The sequence below is a fragment of the Seriola aureovittata genome, chromosome 17 (assembly GCF_021018895.1).
Source record: "Seriola aureovittata isolate HTS-2021-v1 ecotype China chromosome 17, ASM2101889v1, whole genome shotgun sequence".
In the NCBI taxonomy this organism is placed as follows: Eukaryota; Metazoa; Chordata; class Actinopteri; order Carangiformes; family Carangidae; genus Seriola; species Seriola aureovittata.
In genome coordinates this window covers 14,956,240-14,977,103 of record NC_079380.1, presented here as the reverse complement: position 1 = coordinate 14,977,103, position 20,864 = coordinate 14,956,240, and the positions used below count along the sequence as shown (strand labels likewise).

The following is a 20,864-nucleotide window of genomic DNA, read 5'->3' as shown; positions in this document are numbered from 1 at the left end:
AAGAATTAAAAAATGAGGCAAATTTTAACTTTTGGCCAATGAATCCCCACCATCAAAAAATAAAATAAAATGTTCTCATTACAGTTACATTGAATTTACTTCAGCAAAGTAACCTTCTTCAGCTAAACGACACATTTGCTATTAATGTAATACATGCGCAAAGCATTTTTTTTCAGATCAGCATCGGATAAAATAAAATATAATTTGATCACATTGTTGCATGAACACAAAGAGGGAGCCCCACAAAGGCATGGTGGGGAAGTAGGTCAGTGACCTAGAGTAGCGCACAAGTTGTACTAGAGGAGTGGGGTAATATTAAAAGCCTGTCCACAAGCCTGGTAATGATGGTGATGGTCTGTGTTTGTATAATGGTGCATGTCTTATTCACTTGCTTGGTCGATTTTGGAAACCTGTTGGTGATGCACAACAGGTGACTGAAAGAAGCTGAAATTTGGAACATCCATAAAAAACTGTGTGTGATCGTAGTTTGTTTACATTGTACGCGTGCTAAGCTGTTGGAGCAGAATGGATGAAGTGCCCATTAACCATGGGAGGGGGTGAGAGGCTCATGTGACAGTGATTGGCCAGTACAGTGCAAGATTGAGACCAGGTTGCATCAGCACCTGCATGAAGAAGAGGCAAGACATTGTCACACAATCCTTGAATCTAAAATAACCACAAACAGTTGTGAGGTAGAGGTCACACATTGCTAGTGTTTTATTGGGCAGTTACATACGTGCATTAGGTCAAACAAAAATCTGACCATTAGTAGTAATGGCAGCAGATGGCACAGCCAAAAACAGACATGAGAGACCCACCAACAGAAAACAAGCCTGTGTCCACAATGTTTTCACTAAACGCTCTGTCTCCTCAGTATTAAAAGACATTCAGTAACCATTTTGAGATAGCCACAATTTCGAGGAATACATGTTGCTGTCAAGACTTAAGCTTCATAAAAGCAAGTAACACAATAAACTCTGTTACAGATCCAGAGATAGTTAATGCACAAACACAGAAAAAAATGTCCCTTTTAAAAGGATCTCCTGTTACATTTTTAGTAATAGTCTTTGTTCAGCCTGCATCGTTAAAGTTTTTCAAAAAATGACACAATGGTTGATTGTAAATTTAATGCTATTATCTCTTACCTGGTAACCACATTGAACCTATGTAACCATACTGCATTAAAGAAAGTTAAAGCTCATTAAACATGAATTTTGCTCAACTATTATATACATTTTTTTTAAATATTTAATCATAATGATTACGTAGACATAATATTTCCCTCCAGTGGAAGGACTACACTGTAAGTAAGTTTGATTAGGCTTTTACAACTTGCGTTTCAAATGGTCTGCTTCTGATTGACAAGGCTTTTGGTCTTAAATGGATTGAATGGGGGAAAAAAAATGAATCTTTTAAGAGCAATGTTAAAACAAAGCAGAGCATCAGCAAAAGATCTGGAATGAAGACAGGATTGCTTTTTACCTCAAAATGTGATCTTATGTACACCAAAGGCAAACTCCAATCAGAGCTACTTTGCTGAAATCAGTCAATCACAGAAATCCTTGGCAGCTGCTCCAACAAGAGCAGATGGATCATAGCAGAATGAACACACACTGAGAATGAAAATATGTCTTTGACTGTGCAAATCAAAGAAAGTACAACTGTGTTTGTTTGCTGCATGCTTCAGCCTGAACTACAAAAAGATGCAGTGGTACAAGGATACAAACGTTTTTTTTCTTACATGATTTATAAAAATACAATCAGGGGATCAAATAATACATAAACCTCTCTGCCTTCTGGATATCACTATGAGCCAATACATTTTAACCAGATACAGAAACTAAAATTCCTGTATTTTGAGGTATATAGATAACATAGTATAGAGTAAGTGAAGATCTACCTATATGAATAAATCCTTTACAACAGCGCATTATTGTTAAATATACTTTGCGTCTTATAGTCAATTATGATGCTAACGCTAAGTCGTGCTGATAATTTTAATGCCATATTTTATCTTGCAACTTTATGCAATTTCTAATACTCTTAAAAGGTTTTACAATCATAAATTTGACAGTTCATCCATCCACTTCTGTGTGAACAAGCGCTGCAATTACAGTTAGAAAAGTTATGTGCAAAATGAAGTCAATCTAAAGACTATTTCCCGTCCCCTAGAAAAATAGTAACCATCTTGTAAACACAAAGGACAAAATACAGATTTGTTTTTGCTTCAAAGTGCACAGACATTATAGCAGGGGAAGGAAAATGTTCATGATCCCTTAACATTTACAACACATGAATGCAACTATTGTTTGACAGGTAACATTAAGTGCTAGTTGGTCATTAAAGCCTTCATAGTCTTTGGAATGGCTAAACGTGTTTGCAGCTGATTAAGATCATATTCCTCTCGCTTATTTTGCTGAAGCTTTTCAGAGGACTGAAAAGGTTGATGGGAAATATTCCATGGGCATGTTCCTTCCCCTGAGCCATTCGAAATACATAGCAGAGAATCTTAACTAGTGCTTTTTAGTTTTTTTTGTTATTCCCTTTGGTTAAAGGAATGCTGGCATACACTCATCACAATTAGCAATGATTTAGCTGTTATATTCCCAGTTAGCAAAATTTGCCTGCTAACATAGCTCTTTTCTCTACACTGCTTGAGGCAAACTGGGTAATAACACACATTGCTATTTCACACACATCAGTTTTAAAAGCATGACTAGAACTTTAACTGGAGTACTTGTGTAAAAAAAAAAAAAAAAAAAAAAAAAAAAAAGGAAAAAAAAAAGAGAAGAAATGCACGAACCCACCATAACCACAGCGCTAGTACATAGTACAGAACAAACCATTAAAACAATAAATGCATAAATTAGCAATTAGCTTAATGAAATAAAACAGCACAATATTGTCCTAATTGTATGCTTTCATATTGACTCAATGCATGGACCTGCAGTGAGATGTTCAATGAATCTCGCAGTAATATACCACATTTTTAAACCACATCAGACAAGTTAGGTTGTCTTCCTTTGGTGGAGTTTCACAAATGAGATGCAGGGCTGCGAGTAGTACATCCCACACTAACAGATTAATACATCCATATATAGTTTAATGTAACACAGTAGTGCATTGTACACATGTTGGACCTCTGAGCAACACTGGCATGAGAATGACTTGCTGTAACACTGCCAGTCAGCGCTGAAATGGGAATGGAATGACTGTTTGGGGGGAATCATGTAGGGTGAGGACCTTTAGATGCACTGGAGAGACATCAAGGTTCTCTGACAACAGTCTACAAGGCAAAGAGGGCATCTTCCGTCCGTTCAGCCTTCTTGTGGGAGCCACCCGGGGCTCGGGCTGGGTGAGCGGGGTTAGCTCCGGGGGGAGATGGTAGGGTGTCTGCCACCTTCGCTCGCTCCTCCAGGAACTTATCAAACTCTGGAATAAACAAATTGATTTGTCTCAAAGTCATGTACAGTTGAAGGCTCGTCATTGTTATTTAAATGAATTAGTGGAGGGGAGAAAACTAATACAAACTCCAAAACATCTGAGCTTGTGGAACATATTTAATTGTTTACATTAATTGTGAGTCTGTACCTTCACTCGTCACCCCCTCCTCGGCAGCATCCCCTTTCTATTAAGAGGAAAAAAGTCATCAGATAATATTCACATTTTGACAGAAACGATTATTAATTGAGTTGTCTATTTCATAAACCTTGGTATACAGTGAGCAATACAATATGCCGATACACAAACGCATCATACAACTCAAATTGCCTGTAAAGTTCACACAAACTGAGACAAATCCATACAAGCCGCTCATGAAGGATCCGTCGATCATGCCTCCTTCATACACTTTTTATAGATGGATGCAAAAAGAAGCCTTCTTGAGCCCAACTCCACAACCTTCACATGCATATGTTAAGTAAGATCATATCATCCGTTTAAACTTGACTATCATTAGTGCCATGTTAGCGTATGAAAGCCAGACCTCACAGTAAACTGTTATATGTCAATCATTGGTGGAAACAAATTAGATAACAGTGAAGGAAAGGACGTGATGTTAAAGAAAACTAAACTTTAATGAATCCAGTAATACGAGATGGATGGATGAAATGTGCTATTTAAGGAAACAAAACAAAACAAAACAAAAAAAAAACCCCAACATACAAAAAAAAAAAAAAAAAACAGGGTAGGAGAGAAAGAGGAAGAAGGGAAGAAGATATAAATCAAGGTAAAGAAGTCTCACCACGTCAGCACACAGCCACTCCTCTATGTCATCCATGACAGAGGACTGCGATACGGGGATCTATGGAGCAAAGCCATGGACAAACCACGGGGCAGCACCAAAGCCACACAACAGACACCCAACCCGACAAGAAAAACAAAAATTGTAACACACACACACACACACACACACACACACACACAGACACAGACACAAAAAACAATAAAATAGGAATCACCAAAAGTTCAGTAGGGAAGATGATAAAAATAAAACAAATAAAAAATGAGAACAAAAAAAGAAAATTTGCTCTGCCAGCACTCAACCCCTCTCGACTCTGTGCTCTTACTGTTTTATCAAGTGCATCAATCTGCTGCTCAGCTGTCTTCTATGAGAACAGGAGTTCCCAGGTTGTGTATTGTTCTCATTAGTTCTGTAGAGCTGACATGGCTTAACAGCTGCCGACTAATGTCACACAGCAGCGTTAATTATTCCACATCATTAGTTAATTAGCAAATCGCTAGAATGTGATTAAGAGATTGATTGGATGGGAAAAGCTGAAAGCACAGGGACCGTCGAGAGGCAGGGCAATCCCACGGCAAACACATACTGTACGTGGAGCACACACACATACACACACACACAAACCACACAGGGCGCACGGAGCATGAGCAATGCTGCATGGCTTGCAGTGCCTGTGATGATGGAAGTCATGTTAGTGTGGACAGTGCGCCTTTGTGTTTATGTTGGTGTTGGACATCCAACAATCATGACTGCTCAGAAAGGGAAAAGGGGAACTTTTATCGTGATTTAAGAAACTTTATGTCCATCCATAATGAGTAACAATTACTTGTATGCTTTTTGTTTACAAAAGCAGAGAAGCAAGGAAGTTCATACTTGGGCTGTCACAATATCAGATTTTCACTACTTGTTTATCGTGGCCGATAATGATATTATTGCAACATCTTTAGAAAATTACAATAATAATGCAATTAGTCAAATTCATCTTCAACTTTGTTTATTGTGTGTTTTGCCCCTCAAATATGAGTGTAGGGAGGTGGAGAGAAACTGTACAAAAATGTACAAAAAGAACAATTACATTTAGGATAGTGAAAAGGCAACCAGATGAACTGACAAATAGTTCAACGCTGGTATATCGCAACACCCCTAGTTCATACAAAATTTTTTAAAGTCTAGTCCTCCACAACCTTTCACTACCTGTATAATGAACTGAAGTCCACTGTTGATGTTGACCTGATATCATAGTTGAATAGAGAGAACAGAAACCCTTTTCCTGAGGCCCTGTTATACACTAGAAAAACACTGGTGGGGCTTTCCTCATGAGATCACAGTTGACGCAGTGAAGGAGCAGAGCAAATCAAAAGACAGGCCAAGGCAGTGGGGCAGTGAAAGTCATTCACAGGAAAAAAAAAAAAGCTGTGAGAAAATGTAGAAAAGTACATAATAGGAAGTCTGTCCCTATCACGACTCACAGGAATTAGACTGATAAAAGTTCAAAGTGTAATCCTTTATACTCAAGCATTCACAGTCATACCAGCAACTGCATCGTTATACTGTTACAAACATTACATCTAGTGGTTCATCTGTTAGTTGATCTATTTCTGTTTAGAGTGACACATGTGAGGTGGTCATTAATAACATCTAATGTATTATCTAAGATCCACAGACCGTTAGAGAACAGGTGACAAATACTCACGACTACACAGCAAACATTCATTCTCATACTTTTTAATCCTATATTATCACTCCTGATATCACTCCTTTAATACTGTTCATCATTGTTGATATGACTTTGCTGTGTAGCACAAGTATCTGTCCTCCTCTGCAGTTTTAATGTGACTGTTTAGCGATGGATCTAGCTGATGGACGCTCCTGGGGACCAGTTAGACTCATTATTTCATCCATAAAGACGATAGCTTCAGGTGGAAAGCATCAGTAATGGGTAGTGTTTAGTGCCCAAGTCAATAAAATACAATAGAGGTGAGCAATATGAATAAAATGTTATATTACCGAATATCATGATAGTTTATTTTCTGGAGATTCAACTTTTTGTAAATGAAAAAAAAAGCACTGCAGATGAAAGTCTGCTTTTGGCTTATCCGGTAAATGAAATACTTGACAAATCAAGGTACTTCATCAGGAAGTTCAGTTTTGCCATAAAGCTGTGCTGTTTTTTGTTTTTTCTGTAGTACCTTAATACAACCAATAAAACAAATATTAAATAGATGGATACCTCAGGAGAAACAGCACAGTGAAATTAGAACCAGTTGACAAATCTCAAACATCTCAAAGGTACTTTCATATTGCTCAACACTAGAGTATAACATCTGTACTAGATATGGAGGTGGATGCTCTTAAGGAGAAAAACTTTAATTGTTCTGGTCCTCTTTGAGCATTCCAGGACATAGCAGTGAGATGAGGCTGAAAATGAAGTGCAGCTTATGAGGACTACGGATGATGCCGGAGAAGGTTGAGAGCAAGGGTGACAGTGGACATGAGGGAGGGGTAGGAGGACACACTGAGGATGGAGTCCTCACCATTCCTTGGGTAATAAGCCAGCTGTCTATGGGCAGCTCCTGATCTGCTGGGTTATCATCCCCTTTTACCCTCAGCTGAATCAACAACAGAACAACACCTTACACAAGAGAAGAGAGGTAGCAGGCCCCCACCACAGCATAGCATACAGTGCAGAGAGAGAGACAGAGGAGAAGTCAAATATGCAAGAGACGATTTTCATTTAAAGAGAAAAAATAAAGAGAAGAAAGAAAATGGCGAAAGGTTCATTCCATAAAGATGAAAATGAGAAAAATAAAAAGGGGAAAAAAGACTTTGAACACCCTCAAGTAAAAGTACTGTAGGAGAAACAGGGCACCTGAGGTAACTAAAAAAGGGATGGTATGCGCAATCACCACTGTGTGTGTGTGTGTGTGTGTGTGTGTGCTTGTGTGTGTGTGTGTGTGTGTGTGTATGTGTGTGTGCGCACGTGTGTGTATGGCAGTTCAAGTTTCAGAATCATCTGTGTACCTAGTGATAACCATGCAAATATATTGCAAAGTGTGTTCAGACAGGGAGAATGGCTGAAAATATCTTGAAACTAGCATGTGACTTCTGTTTGATTTTCTGAGCAAACTGTGAAGATGAACAGAAACTGGGCTATGAAAGAGGTGATATCCAATTTGCAAAACCTGATTCCATGTTTTTTTAATGAACTGCTGAGACTAATGTTTGCCAGGATAAATGCAAAAAGTGACAACAGTTTGGATATAGAACCTCAGTTTAGATATTTTGCACCCATTTTGAGTACCTTCTCAACAAACTCATATCCGTGCTTATTACCTAAACTGCTACCAAAAGTGATAGATTTATTTTAGCTGGTCAAAGCTAAAAATAGTAAATCCACAAACCTACAACTCTGTTTGGTCAAAGTTCAAGTATCACTTCACACAAGACAAATATCACTGTAAACCCATCGCATGCAGGGAGTGACCGAGAGCTGAGGACAGACTGGAACAGGAAGCCCTATCAGCCATGTAAAAAACACAGCACCCGCACTCCATACACTTGTATGGGTGAAAGCTGTATTCAACGACATGCTTCAGTGTACTCACGCCTCCTGTGTTCTGCTGTCTCACATCCAAAGCTGAGGCCAGGCCGCCCAGAGCCTGAGGGTCCTCATACTTTACACTGTGAACAAAAACATAAACATAAACAAACATAAAAAGATATAGCACTGAAGCAGCACAATGAAAACGTAAAAACACCAACACAAATTTTAATTATATTTTCATTAATTGGAAAATTTACATATTTTTTTATTAATATTTATTTTCATTAGGGGCCTTTTGTTATTTTAGTTCATACTGCCTCAAGAGTGGAGAAAGGAAAGAAATTGTGTTGAGAATAAGGAGAGTGAAATGCAATAAAAGGTGCCCGATTCACACCGGGGATGTTGGGAGTTATGTGGGCGAGAACCCTGTGCCCCCAGTCACCACAACAGATTAACATCCTCACTCCTGAACATATTCAAAGGTCATTCTAGGAAGTAATAAAGGAGGAACTACCTCACTTAAGAAGGTTGTAAGGGCAGGTTAAGGGATAGTGGGCATATCAAAGAAAAAAGAAAAAAATGTGTACACCATTACCATCACATCTTGGAGCAGACAGTGTAAAAGTGCCCAAGGGTGGATTATATTTCAAATATTAAAGGTGGTTATGAATAGCTATTTAATTAAAATAAATGTCACCCTGGATAACAACATGAGAGGACCTGGGCTGCCCCAGAAGCAAAATGAAACCTAGACCTACTTTTTGCGTTGTTCAGCCAGAGAGCTAGTCCTGGTCTGGGCAAACATGTCAAAGTCATCCTGGTTGCGGCCTGAAAGAGACGACAGGGTGCCGGTAACGCTGTCTGAACCTACATCTGGCGTGAGATAATGACCAAGCATAAAAAGGAAAGGAAGATTCAAAAATGGAGACAGAAAGATCTTAAGAAACATAACAAAAGAAGTGAGAAAATGTATGCAATGCAGATTTATAGTCTTCATAATCACAGATATCTTACACTTCACAATACTTCTGTTCAGCATGGTGAGGCTGCCTCTACTCCGGTAAAATAAAGAGTTGCAATACATCTAAGCTTTACCCAGAATTCCACAGCATGCAAGGGCTTCCTAGAAACCACCAGGGGAGCTAGCAGTGGTAGCAGTCAATTATGTCGCTAGGCTTATTTCCCATTAGCAGCCAGATTATGAGCCTTTTTTACACTCTGCTGCTTCTCCATCACCAGGTCTGCAGAGACTGGGGAGGAGGGATGTTACAGGTCTGGTGAGAGTAAATGTATGTGTATGATAGCTGGAATTTCGAAGTAAGAAGTATGTGCAGGCTAGCAGGCTTTTTTTTCTGAGTAGTTTGTGTAAAATATTTTTCCATATAACACTGGAACATCGACTTAAAACCATACTGTCCTTACCAAGGCCAGCCAGCGCAGTGGACAGCGACGCTGTGGTGGGGTTATGGGCTGGGGAGGCAGTAGCTCCAGCAGCGGTGTTGGGTGGAGGGCTGGATGTGATCCTGGGCGTGACCACAGCAGGGGAGCCTGGGCCCAGGTCTATCAGGTTGTCCTCTGTGGCCTCATTCAACATCTGGGAGGGGAAAGATAGAGAGGTGGCTGTCAACAATAATGAATGGTTGAAAGTATGCAGTAATTTAGAGGTCTTGCTATGATGAAAGAGTTCAGCCGGCAAATATAGATGAAGGAAGCTTATAAGTTTGTTGAGCAAATTATATTACAGAGTGTTTTTGTGTCTTTGTATACGGACAAAATATTTAGCAGCTACTGGAATTCTACAGGATTGATGGTTTTACACACTGTGGGTGAGTAGTTGTGGATTGGAGGCTACGCACAGGAACAGTATTGGGGGTTGAATAAGCAGTTGCACAAGACTTCAAATGTGTGAGTCAAGAGCACGAAGGAGGGGAGAGAAGGACATATATACTATCTAGTTTCACATGGTGATACTAATGTTGACACGTCATATGGGTCAAAGCATTAGTTCCGTATAGAAGATGTGTTAACATTCATCACTCTGTTCATCCCTGCACAGTGGCTTGGATTGAACGTGGTAGTGGTGTCATACTTGCCTCCGTCAGCTAGCCACAACACAAACAGACAGAGCACACAGAAAGATCAACAGGATGCAAACACAAACAGCTATGTGGGATGCAGCGAGAGATGCCCCGGTCCTCTGGCGAATGACTGATACTGGCAAATGTACACTTTAAATAGTAGATTGGAACTTGTTCTGCTTTACTCGTCCAATTTCACAAAGCTAAAAATGCAATCCACTTGCAAAACCTAGTAGTGCTGCAGAGGAATGTGTATGCTATTATAATATATAAAGTAAATTGTAATTATGAATTCAGATGCTAACATGGTAAAATAAGTACAACAAATGGCTATGTGGACTGATTTATGTTGGAAATATCTAGCCTAGCATCCCTAATAATGGAAAATTGCCACAGGCAACGGAGCTGTATTAAAATATAAAAAATGAAATAAAAAAAAAAAAGAAATTTTCTGAAAACATGCTAAAAGCAAATGGAAAAGAGGCAATCCTAAGAGAGAAATTTGGTGTTTGATTTCTGCTCTTTGCATGCAGAGCTGCTATTGATGGTACTTACCCCGTTGTTCTGTGCAGCTCTACCCGACCTGTACCTCTCATACCTGTGAACAGCACAGAAACCTTTGAATGTCTTACCACATGTTTTTTGAGGTTCAAATGCTTACGAATCTTTCATCTTCAGAAACCTCATGAAAGAGACATTTTAGCAGTTTGAAGCCACAGAATGTTTAAAAAGGAATGAGTTATGCACAGTGCTTCAAAGGAGATCTCTAACTCTGAATGTTTGGACTTGCTCAGAATGTAATGCCAAATCTGTGTTGAGCATTTTTTCTCAAAATATTCATTGATATTTTGAGGTATAATCACATCTAGAGTATCATCTTTAAACTCATGGTTTGAGATGCAGTTTGACCAACAATTATTTATCCATTAAACATATTGGCCTAAATCTTGATCTCACACATTGGGACAGCAAAAACATCAAGCTCAGCTGTTGGACAAAAATCATATTACCAACACAGAGAACTTTAAGATTACAAAACAAAGTTCTGATGAGGTAAAAAAAAAAAAAAAAAAAAGAAGAAAAAAAACGAGGACTGTCACGTCTTTTCTGGCCTTGTTTTGCTCTAAATTCTAATTGATTGGTTGACTGTACCTCTCATATCGGAGGAAAATGTTGTTGAGGTCGTCGTTGACATGTAACAGCTCCTCTGTCACTTCTTCATTAGAGACACGTGATATCAGCTCAACCACTCTCTGCTGCATGGCCCTGCATGTCCTGTTCAGCTCCTTGATAGATTGGCAAATCAAGAGATAGATCAATGGATGAACTGATAAATCAATAGATAAAAACAGAAAAAAAGGGAGATGGTGAAAGAGAGGTGGACTGACAAATAGTCAACTGCTTGCTGACCAATGACCCAACTCTGTATTAACAAATCATTTTGTCATATGGCTGAATTTTGAGAGCATCGTCCAAATCTGGGAAAATTCACTTTACAATAAATGTATATCTTTTACAAGGCATTCAGTGTTGAACAACTCAGAAATCTTTGCTCAACTGTTTATAAATTCTTTAAATGCTTTTTTTCAGTAGCAGCTGGGAAAAGTCAAAAAGGTAGCACATAACCATAACAACTGGCATAGGTTCCTTAGCACAAAGCCAGATCCTTGCAGCTAACCCAAATACCTGAGAGGATTTGGTCTTAGGAGATTAAACTCTACATGAGTTTCTATACCACCGTTTAATTGCCAATTCGAGGACTTTTACCACAGCCAACTAGCTCTTGATAAGATTTAGGCGAGTTGAGCATTTCCTCTGAAAACTAAAGACACCACTCCCCCTAGTGGCTGCAAATCGTACCAACATTTCACAGCTGTGCCGTGTTACAAAGCTTTTTGCTTTCTGAATCATATAAAGTATCTTTTACAATGTGGGGCGATGCATACAGTAACTTCATTTGCATTAATCTCACAGCGTTTTGTGAAAGAGTGTGGATGAACGTGTGATTGGATTTGCCTTGATGATTTAAACTACTTTAAATCCACATTAAACATGAATCAAATCATCTCCATGAATTCGCTCTTCTTTCCGCTGCTGTTAACAAGGATGATTGTCAGGCTAAATATAAGCAGTAATGTGTGAAGAAGTTACATGTATGTGGTTAAGATGGAGCCCATAGTGTATTCATCTAACCTGCAGCAGTTCTAGGTCAGAGGCATCTTCCTGGCCGGGGACCATCTCTGTTAGCATCTCTGACATGACTTTAATGTTTCCTCTCACTACGTCCAGCTCACTACGCAGCCGGGCAATCTGAAAGAAAAAATGGTCAAAGGTCATTTAGGACTTGTCCAGTGTCATCAGTGCAACAGATGTTCTTGAAGGCAGCAGACTGAATGGTTGTGAAAGCTTGTAATCTGCTTTGAATCATGCAGGGAATTACTGAACTCTGGATAAATCTGCTTTATTGACTGACTGGTGAAATGGGCCGTGTAAATAAATGAAGCTGATTTCACTTTACTGGCAACAAAGTACAGTGAGAAGTTAATATAACTAGTCACCTGTTCAGGGGTTGCTGTGATGGGGCTGGGCAAGTTGGGGACCTGTGTGGCAGAGGCAGGGGTTGGGGCAGGTTTAGGAGCCCCGGCAGCAGGTGATGCAGGGGCTAGATATTTGATCATGGCTGGGTCCACCTCAGGCGTACCCTGGAAGAAAAAATAGCCCATTAGGATATTGCTGTGTGAATATACATGTCTTTGTATGTGTATTTCTTTCTGCTCACCCTCTGTGGTGTGTGAATTGGAGACAATGCATCCAGGTCTGCCATTGGGAATTCAATGCCTTTCCTCTTCAGTTCTTCATAAATATGGACCACCCCAGTAAGATCAGGGCTACTCCTGAAGGCGTCAGCCCATGCCTGCCCCAACACACACACACACACACACACACACACACACACACACACACACACACACACACACACACACACACACACACACACACACACACACACACACACACATTATAAAGTGCAATAAAAATGAAGAAATAAGAAGTCATTTTCTCATTTCAAATCACAGTATCAGTACCAAGAGCTTCTTTCCTGCCTTGTGTGCAAATCCTTAACAAAAAAAGAAAAAGGATCTCTTGCATCCTCCCAGACATACAGTGCACTCACTTTTCTCACTGAGAAAAGTGCCTCAAAGAGGAGTGTCCCTTGAGGTATCCTTCAACAAATCCCTATAAATATTTAGAGGACAGCAGAAAGAGAAACAGAGAACACCGCCTGTTGGCTGAGCTGACCTCAGGTAACTGGATAGCAACACCAGAGGCTGCAGTCTGTGGTACAGCACCTGGGAGGTGGAGCATACAGTGCCCACCTGGCTTCCCAGAATCCAGCATTGACTGATATTAATTACTAAAAAAAAAAAAAGCAAAAACAGAGAAAGCTCAAATACCTGTATGAGCGACAGCACTTTGTCTTGTACGATAGTTGGAGGATTGGTTTTGGGAGAGATGATTTTGACCAAAACGCCATCAATGAAATCTCTGTTGGCCACCTGGACATGAAACCTGTGACCACAGTTCTTCACACATGTTTCCAATACCTGCAGAGAGGGAGAGGATTAAACAGAGATAGAAGCCTGACAAATGACGAAAAAAAAAAAAAAAAAAAACTGCAGAGGAGGAAAGTTTGTCAGTGAGAGGCAGCAGAGAAAGGGAAGACTTTGCTCTCTGGTGTTCACAAAACATCTCAGTCAGGATGCTTTCATCACACAGAGGGGCTTTTAACTAGCAGAGCTATCAAAGATGTGGGTGGATAAAAATTGAGAACACAGCTCAAAAGGCATGTCCGCTGTAAAGAAAATGAAAGACAAGTAATATCAGAGAGATAAAAACAAGCGAGACAGTGGCTGGGCGAAGAGACGCAGTGGAATAAAATGGCCAAGAAGACAAGATCAGGAGAGGTCAAGTTTAATGCAGGGTGCAACCTTTTAATGTGGTGTACAAACTGAAAGGCAACAACAAAAAGGCCAAACGTGGCCTCCAGAGAATTAAACCATAACAAAATGTTCCAAGGTGCAAAGCCATTTTTATGACACAACGCCCACAGACACGTCTGGTCAATTTAACACAAGCTTTGCACTAAAAAAAAATCCAGCTAATAGTAAGAAATTCTTACCGTTAGTGCCAGCATCACTTCTCTGTAGTTCTTGTTGCCACTGAGTCTCTTCTTCAGTGCCCGCATAGCGTCTTTAGGCCTAGAGGGAAACAGCAGAGAAGATGCAGCTGCATAAAGCACCCCAGCTGAGAGTAGGCATAACATCTTTGATTTAGGAATAAATGATTTTCTGTGCCACAATAACACATGCCAGTCGGTCTGTCGGTGTAACTGTTTGACTAAGACAGAGAAGCATCGTCACACCATCTGTTTCTCTCTTTTCTCTCTGCATGACTATGTGTTCCTCTCGAGGCGATATCAAAGCCGTCCATGTATGAAGAGTTCAGTTCAGGCTGGCTTTCTGCTTCAAACGACCCGTCTCTTCATGGCAGATAATAAACTTTTTGCACATTTACTGAGTTTTCATTTCTATCTGTCTTTTATCTATCTATAAGTGGATGGAGAGAGAGTATGAAGTGTGACATATAGCTTCCCCGGACAGTTCTCTGTGTATGTGTGCTCAGTGAATATATGTGTTATATGAATATATACATATATATGAATATATTTGATTTCAATTCTTCATTAGACTTGCCTTTTGTGTTTTTTTGATTTTGGATGGTGCATCTATTGTGTTCTGAAAACACACAGTAGCATGCGTTAAGGCAACAAAGTCATTTACGTTTGCAGAACCTCAAGTCCAACTCTGGAGCAAACCAGACATTGTCAAACTTGCTGAACGTCTTGAAGACAAGATGTTCTGTGTTCTGTGACGCTGAACTCCCTCTCTCTTTCTCTCTCTCTCTGTGTCGCTGTGTGTGTGTCATTGTGTGTGACAGAGAGGGGCCCATGTCGCATGCCAACACAATGAGTGTGGGTAGACGTGAAGAATGTGAAAAGCAGGGGAAAGAGGACAGTGATGAAGGGAAAAATGGAAACACACAGATTCATAAAAAGTCATTTTAAACATTCTTCCCCAAGAATACTCTTTTTCCATAAAGGTGAACAACCTCATTTCAGACTATGCAAGTGTCTAATTAGTATGTCCTACAGTAACTGTTAACTGAAAACTTTCTCTCTAGGATACATTAACTACATGTGGATTTAATGTGTTATGGAAGAAAATCACAAAAGTGCTAAATAAGTAGAGCTATATGTTTTATTGTACATGAAAATTTTAGATTGCCATCATATGCTGTAGTGTTTCTATTCATATATTTATGTCTAAGTCTCAAATTTCATTTCTAAATGCTCATGACAGAAGAAGCTTTTTTGATGAAGTCAGTTTTGATTGTTTCGTTCTCGCATTTGTAGAATCTGTCTCACAAGCCATAGCAGCCAGGGCATCTTTCAGTGTAGAAGACTGGTATAAGAATTTCATTCATTCAGTCATTCATTCATTCATTCTGCCAGTGACACCTAAGGCAAACAAAAGGCTTTCTGTCATGTGCTGTCTGTTGTTGGAGCACAGTTGTCGGAGCACAGTTGTCTGTATTATTTGCTCGAGTCCCTCAGTCAGCCAGTTTGTGATAAAACAATGCAAGTTCCATTATAAACCAATGTTGGAGCACAAGTCTTTCTGGGTTAAAAGACCTCACAAGTCCTGCAAAACACTGATGACATGAAGTGCTTATATATACGCATATATTATAACCCAACAATCATGAATTCCCTGAAGGTGCAGAAGCTCACCCCTCGTCTGTCTCGTTGATGATATCACAGATTTCCATGTTGAGGGTCCAGTCCTCATTCTGGAGGCCTCCATCTGTGGCCCTCTCTGGAGGAAAACAAAGAGTTCAACCAGAATATTAATTACATTTTAATTCACTGTAGGCTCCACTGTAGTGTTTTCTATACAAAGATAATGTTTGAGAGGTATTAGACATTATAACATTTTTCATTTGACTCTAATACTGATGGAAGCTGGTGGGTTTCTGCACACATACAAATTGTTTACAACGCCACATAATGTCTTGGTTACTCGACGACCCACACCAGCACTGTGGCTGACACTGAAGAAAAATTTTGTTTTGATACCTGATCCACTGTTTTGCAACGCGCCAGCTGTCTCACTTGCAATGCATGATGCTGCCTTTTAGTCGGGCTTGGTTGTTGCCTACACTAAAGTCAATGCTCATTAATTAAAGCAACCAATGGTTTATATAATGTTGAGAGCAGAAACTGTTGTGTAAGCAAGTCAGCATGTGGAGACAGACTTCTCTCTCTCTTTGGTGCCTCTTTTTACTCTACATAACTTTTTATGTCCTTATATTACTTAACACTATATGAACAGTTTGAGTCATCACTCTGTTAAATAGATGCATATGTCTGCACTTTAAAACTCCTGAAAATTTGCCTTCAAATGTATTTATGTCTCTGTAAACTTATATATTCACAGTATAACCAACATGAGCCACAATTAAAGTGAAGAAAAACAAACATCTTTAGGTATTAAGTATTAAATACTCAAAATCAGACTCTGAACACAAATTCTGAGTGTCCCGCCCACTTCAAACCAGTAAGATAAGCAATTGGCACAGCCAATAGCTGATGACCATTGCTTTAACTGAAGGATGGACATAAACTAATGAGCTTGTGTTTCTGAATTTCCAGAAATGTACGATAACAAACTGACCATCTCTGATCATGTTAAGACCAGACAAAAAAGATATTTGCTTGAAGAAATATCATAAAGCAAATGCAGCTACTGATCTACTGGTAGCAGTGTTAGTATTCAGAACAGCGCCACCAGAACTTTAACAGCAGATGGAGGAAAAGTTTTCAGGGCCTTTCATGTCTTGTCTGGATGTATTTTCTTGTATTTTTCTCTGCTGAGAATTTATTTATTTTTCGCTGCATGCAATTTGGGAAAATGATCAATAATATATATAGCTATAATACAGCTACATATAGCTATAACATGATAGGATGTACTGCAAAAATCTAATCAGGCTGATTGTTATTGCAGTTATAAATTGATATGAACATGCTTTGTTAACAGCATGTCCAAGCAAGATCCATTAATAGTATAATTGAAAACAAATCTCTGTTATACGTGTTGGGATGAAGTCTCGGTTTGAGGATCAGGAGACAAATCAGACAATTCTTCATTCCTTTAGCTTTCACAACACTATTATCTCAGTGTCTCGCAAGAAACTCCTGTGCTATAAAATATCGTTCACCACCACCTGTTGCTCCAATGCCTCCAACTCCAGGAAATTAACTGACAGAACCAAACAGTCAGCTGGAAAGTGGAAAGCTAACATCTGAGGAGAAAGTGAAGCTGACTGTGGGTATGATATGTCTGTGTACTCAGTCATAACTTATATATCAGTTGAAAAACAGAAGCCACAGAGACCTGCTCTCCCCTTCACACTCCGCCCTACCATTTAATAGCATTTTGGCAGGAAATAATGTGATCCAGACAGAGGGAAGCTCCAGTGATGAACTGGCACTGCAGTCATCAATGCGTTCCTCGCTCTGTCTCCTCCTTCCTCTCCTGTCCCCCAAATCCATCCATCATGTCTGTGAATGCTGATATCTTTTAGGATAGCAGTCATTCGGGGTGAGAAAAAGGTTTTTTACAAGAGTTTTTTTTTTTTTTTTTACTGAAGCAAGCTGTGACCAAGATCCTGTGGCTGACAGTCAATAGATTCTCATTAGACAATTCCTGAGCTTTGACAGGAGGAGCTCCTTTTTCTGGAGCCCAGAGGCCCTGAGCAGGCTGTCATGCCCTGGCCAAGAGACTCTCACTGGGCCATCTTGCCTTCCTTTTGGGAAGCTCAAAGTTGGACAAGCCTCATAGCCATGACTTATTCATGCTCTACCTCCCCTCTCTAATCAACTCGTCACAGACTGGGAAACCACCAAGAGACAGGTATCTTTGCTGGGGCACATTCCCATCTACAAACACTCGACAAAAATAGAGAGACATAAAGTGAATCTCGTCATGAGCAGCGTTTAAAAATAGTGTGCTGTGTCTGGGTGTGCAGCATATATGACTTGAGTTTGGAAGAATTAACCAGCCACTTCCACTAGAATATCCCATGTAATCTCCTCAAGTGGATTGTCAGGTCGAGGAAGGGGCAGAGCACGGTTGGCAGAGGAGGAAAAAGAAAAATCTGAACTCTCCATGTGAAATGAACTACAACGACCCTGAACAATCAGAGCCTTGCTAATGAAGTTGAATGCCCGCTGAGTGCATGCATTCGTGGTGTTGTGTCAATCCCCCCAGTCCTGGGAATAGACACCACTCCAGTGAAGCCAGTCGATCACATGGCTTTTCCAGTGGCAGGCTGTGCCACGCACTGCCAACAAAGCCACAAATCTCTGTCCCTTTCTGGCCCCATCCCTCCATGTTTTGTCCTTTTATAACTCTTCCTTTCTCTACACATTTTCCACTTGACCTTATCTTTTGCCTTTAATGACTTTGCTCGCTTTTTCCTCTTCTACATACAGTATAACTGAATTAGTTGTTTGACACCATCTGCTTGCCAAAAGCTGGCTGTAAATTCTGGTTATGTTCAGGGCTTTTTGGCACAAAATTAACCAGCATTCATGAGACATTTGTCTAGTTGAATACTGGAAGAAATTCTTAAACTTTGAATTTAAATTTTTGTATGATATTCTGAAAAAGACAGTCATGGATACTTGAGTTGTATAAAGATGACAAATGGCAAATTGACCAACAGACCCATGTCTAGCCCTGGTCATTTCATTTATCACAGGTGCATCAAAATTTCTTTCATTTCAATCAGTTAAAATTTGCCAGTGTTCTTCTGTATTGTCAATTCCACTTAATGAATGACAGAGTGCATTGCTTTAGCTCTCTGTACTAATAGCCCCTCACCACTATGCTTACTGTGCCTTGACCATGAAGCTGCAGCTTGAATGAGAAAAAAAAATAACAGAAGCATAGCTTGAACTTCCCCTCATGTGAAATGGTAACAAAAACATATGCACACATGGCACACACCTGCATACATCATTCACCACCTCTAACCCCTTCTCAGTCACTTAGGAAATGAATAATGCCCTCATGCACCAGTCTCTGTCTCATTGTGTCAGGTAAGTTGATCCCTTGCCCTGCTGCTATGCTGCCACTGCAACAGCCAAACAGATAGCTGGCTGTAAAGCTCTGCACAGTGCAGCAACTCAACCAGAGAGATCAGGATGGAGACACAGGCATCTCCGTCAAATGGGGAAATCCAAGATATGCTGCATACAGCCCACTACATGACCTAAGAGGACCTCTGCAGAGTAAAATGGTAGAAACAGAGCTCACAGTTGGTGCCTGGGGGCCATCTTGGCCAACATAGCACAGAGCAGTTGACCGGTGGGTGGTAACTCAGGCCCTCTAACTCAAAAAGACTTCCTTCCCCCAAACTGTTTCTATCCACTGGCATGAATGATCTTAATGAGATTAAAGCAGTGCATGGTTATCTAGGTTCTATCTAAGTAAGTGAAAAACAAGTTGAGTTAGAAATTCTAGGATCTACACAGACATGCCTTATTTATAAAAGAGCCGCTTGCCCTGTGAGAACCAGAAAAAAAATGTAATCAACAAATGCTCCTAAGACAGCTGTTGCATTTACTAAAACATAAACATAAATCAGGAGTGTGACAAATTTGTGTTTGGTCCACATCTGTTTTGGGGTTGAAGTACACATTAATAAAACGGGGAGGAAATGCTACATAAAAGCCTGAGGAACGTTTACACAACTTAACATAAACACCAGCATTAGAATTCAAATCAATACTGTTTGGACATAGAGAGGGTAAAGGCTCAAGTCAATGTAGGAAATCAGCTAACTGAACCAAAGATGGTGGTCCCTCTATAAACAGGAGCAGAACAGTAATGATGTTGTAAAAAAGGTGTAGTATGGTGGGTGAGATTCAACAAAATCACTGAGCCATACTGGATTTAATTAAACGGATAGGGAAACAAAAGTAGAGAATCACCAGACTATGCTGTTACATTATCAAGCAAAGATTATTTTCTGAAGCTCTCACAGAAAAGCTATCATCATCATTTCATCCTCATCCTCACATGATAAAGGCACATCGATGTTGGGTGTCAACTGGCCTGGGTCAGAGGCTGCTTAGCTCTGAGCAGTTTTCAAACAATAGGCAAGATGCAAAGATAGATGTAACCACACTAAAGGGATGTGGCAAGCCACACGTCTTTCTTCTCCGCTGCAGCACGAATAAGCATCATGATACAGAGCCTTAAGATTTAAAACAAACATCAACCTGTCAGCCCACGCAGTGAGGTCAACTATTGTTCAAGAACTTAAGGAAATACTGAACTTCAACATAGGTGAGGCTCCACAACCCACTTTAAGCCGTGTCATTACACGCCCATGCAATTCAACCTCATTTCTTTTTTTTCTTAAAAACTGCACTGCACTGTCCAAGCAAACACATAGTGATTTAGCGTAATGACTTGTGATTACAGCGGACTAAGTTTGGTAGGATAGCAGGCTAACATTAGCGAGGAGCTCAATCCAAGTAGATGACGTTTGCTCCGATGATGCTGGCTAGCTCGCTGTTTCCACTGGCGAAACCTTAAATTAATCCTTGCAAAAAAACACCACATTTTTGTCCACGCTCAAATTCTGTATGGTGGAGGAAGTATCACATCTCCAATAAATGATTTCAAGGCTAACGTACCTATACATTGGCCCACGGGAGTGCTGTACGGATTGCCAAGTAAGAACTCCATTTTGACAACAAACAATCCGCTCGGGGATGACAGAGGCTGAGGCCCAGGCGGCACCAACTAGTCCCGCCTACAGGAGAATCCTATTGGTCAAAAAATCCAGAAAGGTCAATATGTAT

General features: G+C 40.1%; 1 protein-coding gene across 5 annotated transcripts; it reads right to left on the bottom strand.

Annotated features, from left to right (window-relative positions):
- Positions 1-693: 693 nt before the first annotated feature.
- On the bottom strand, positions 694-20,825 carry LOC130185569 (TOM1-like protein 2). Of its 5 annotated transcripts, none has more exons than XM_056402097.1 (16): positions 20,697-20,825; positions 15,717-15,801; positions 14,046-14,124; positions 13,321-13,470; positions 12,645-12,779; positions 12,424-12,567; positions 12,059-12,175; positions 11,018-11,151; positions 10,421-10,463; positions 9,210-9,381; positions 8,546-8,660; positions 7,849-7,924; positions 6,778-6,852; positions 4,244-4,303; positions 3,592-3,628; positions 694-3,432 (listed from the first exon to the last, which is right to left on the bottom strand). In XM_056402097.1, the coding sequence occupies exons 1-16, from the start codon at positions 20,746-20,748 to the stop codon at positions 3,287-3,289; spliced, it is 1,620 nt and encodes a 539-aa protein (XP_056258072.1). In that variant the 5' UTR covers positions 20,749-20,825; the 3' UTR covers positions 694-3,286. The 5 variants fall into 5 exon arrangements, with proteins under 5 accessions (XP_056258072.1, XP_056258073.1, XP_056258074.1 ...); XM_056402098.1 differs by having other exon boundaries at positions 8,546-8,615; XM_056402099.1 differs by lacking the exon at positions 4,244-4,303.
- Between the last annotated feature and the right edge of the window lie 39 nt (positions 20,826-20,864).